The 2771-nt window shown below is 47.3% G+C and overlaps 1 protein-coding gene across 1 annotated transcript; it reads left to right on the forward strand.

The window, feature by feature from the left end:
• The first annotated feature begins 225 nt into the window (after window positions 1-225).
• RTL3 (retrotransposon Gag like 3) lies at window positions 226-1650 on the forward strand. The gene has a single exon (XM_066250223.1). The coding sequence runs from the start codon at window positions 226-228 to the stop codon at window positions 1648-1650; it is 1425 nt and encodes a 474-aa protein (XP_066106320.1).
• Window positions 1651-2771: the final 1121 nt, after the last annotated feature.

Genomic DNA, 2771 nt, shown 5'->3' on the forward strand with positions numbered 1-2771 from the left:
GATTCTCAGACCCTACTCTCTTTACAGTGTATCATCAGATACCTCCCTTTGTTGATTCCCAGAGGCTCCCAGGGACCTCCTGTTAATCAACCTTGGCGGGGCCCAAAACCCCATCTGAAAACTCAAGGAGCCTGACATCAGCCTGTGAGGAGCTTTTAGAAAGACCTCACAAGACCCAATCTCTCTTGGCAACCAACTGCCAAACCAAGTCCATTTCCTCAAAAGATGGTAGAAGACTTAGCAGCCTCTTATATTGCTCTGAAATTGGAGAATGAAATTCTGCAGGCCCAAATGCAGAGGCTTATGGAAGAAAATGCTGCCTTGCAGGCCCAGATCCCAGAGCTCCAGAAATCCCAAGCAGCCAAAGAGGATGAACCACTCCAGAAGCCCACAGCAGCCCAGGAGCCCCCCAAATCCTCAGAACCCCTAAATTCCCCAGAGTTTGAGGAGCCCCAGAAATCCAGAGAGCCCCAAGAGCTCCCAGCCTGGGGGACCCTAGCATCCCAGGAGCCACAGGTGAATCCAATGGTTCAGGAAACACAGAAGCTCTTGAAGTCCCCAACAGCCCCAGAGTTCTTGGAGCCATCAGGAACTAAGGAGCTCGAGAAGCCTCTAATGGCCCTAAAGGCCCACAAGGTCCCAGAAGTCAAGCAGGCCCAAGAGCCTCCTGATACCAAGGATACTCCAGAGGCCCAGAATTCAGAGTTCCAGGATCTCCCAAATGCCCAAGAGCTCCAGGAGATACCAGAATGCCAGGAGACCTTGACATACCTGGAGCCCCTTGAGGTCTGGGCTCCCTCAGAACCTCTGGGTCCTTCAGATGCCCAGGAGTTCTTACAGCCCTCAATATCCTTGGAGGGCCTAATAGCTGTTGAAACATCAGCTACTTCAGAGTTCTCACAGTCTCCCAGTGGGTTAGAGGCTGAAGCGTTCCCCTTAGAATATCCTTTAGGCTTCCATGGCAGCACCCAGAAGCTTCCTGAGTTCTTGGTTCAATTGAATAGTCACATAAGAGTCAGAAGGGACCTGTATCCCACTGAAGCAACCTTAGTGAGCTTTGTTGGTGACTGCTTCCAGACCTTCCTAGATATCCCAAGCCCCCACCTGGAGCAATTCGAAAGTTTCATACAAGTGCTCCAGGCTACTTGTGACAATCCAGAAAACATAGAAGATGCCAACCACCACATTCGTCAGCTTTGCCAAGGGGAAAACCCTGTCCATCAGTATGCCACCCACTTGCACCTCATTACTCAAGAGCTAAACTGGGATGAAAGTACTCACTGCATCCAATTGCAGGAAGGGCTTGCTAGTTCTATCCGAGATGAACTGCCTCGCACAGGCTCAGCCACCAATCTATCTGATCTCATCGCCAAGTGCATAAGCCTAGAAAAGAAGCTAAGTGATAAGCCTGATCCAAATTCAAAAGGGGCAAGTCCCTCTGAGGAGACAGCCAGGGCTGAGAGTCCACCAGCTGAAGACCAGCCTATGCAGGGTACAAGCAATCGCCCACATCTCAGTGAAGTGGAACGGGCCCGTCGCCATGAAGGCCACCTATGCCTCTACTGTGCTCATCCTGGTCATTTTGCCAGGAATTGCCCTGTCAAGCCTCATCGAGTGCAGCAGGCGGAAAACATCGAGGCCCGGCGGTAAGGGGGAACCCGAGCGGGCCAATCTATAAATATGCATCCCCCTCATTTCCAATATCCATGTCCCGTACCCTATGGCTTACTGTTGAAATTCGACTGGGAAGACGACAGTTCTTTGAGCAGGCAATGGTGGATTCAGGCTCCTACAGAAACAGCATTGACCACTCTGTGGTTCTGCGGGAGAAGCTGCCCATTCGCAATAACATCTTCCCTCTGATGCTCGAAACAGTAGATGGCCGTCCACTGATTAATGGACCTATAACTAAGGAAACACCACCTATCGAAGTTAAAATTGGAAACCATGTTGAAGAGCTCCAGTTTGATATTATTCATGCACCACAATACCCTCTGATTCTTGGGATTCATTGGCTTGAAACACATGACCCAAACATAGAATGGAGTATCCGCACTGTGTCCTTTCCATCTCGTTATTGTCACTATAATTGCTTCAGGCACAGGTGGAATAGAAGATGCCGTGATGAAATAATTGCTGGGTAGATCCTGCGTCCTAGTGACTGTTCCTGGCAACCTGTTTTCTGTTACCTCAGCTGTCATCAGCATTTGCTGCTTCCAGAAAGTTCCACTGCATCTCTGGCAATGAACAAAAGCTACCTGTACAACGATTCTGCCTCTTGGATCATGGACTGAACCTGATGACTTTGAGCTGCTTTTTTTTCTCCAACCCTGCATGCCCATTTCTTTGAACCCTGCATTAACATGTGGCTCTTTCAATTACAATTTATACTAACAATATGCATGACAATAGACATTAGAAACTAACATTGAAAAAGTATAGTTGTTAGACTGACTTGATTTTTTTCTTATCAAGATTTTCTCTATCACAACAATTACAATATCTTTTCAATAAAAATAAATTTGCAAGTGATATTTTTTAAAAAAGCAATAAACATTGGCAATTTCTACTGTTTTTGAATTATTTATTGGCTTAGCTAAGGAAAGAGGACAAGGGGTAAGTAAGTTGGGAGGAAGAGAAGGGATTGGAAAAGGCTAAAAGGTTGGGTGGGATCCTAAATATTTCAGGGGTAGTAACAGGTCAGTGGGTGATAAAGTAGGAGAAGATGGAGAAAGTAGAGAATGGTGGTGGCAGAGGAAGATTGGGTTAGG

The sequence above is a fragment of the Saccopteryx bilineata genome, chromosome X, assembly GCF_036850765.1.
Source record: "Saccopteryx bilineata isolate mSacBil1 chromosome X, mSacBil1_pri_phased_curated, whole genome shotgun sequence".
NCBI classification, from domain to species: domain Eukaryota; kingdom Metazoa; phylum Chordata; class Mammalia; order Chiroptera; family Emballonuridae; genus Saccopteryx; species Saccopteryx bilineata.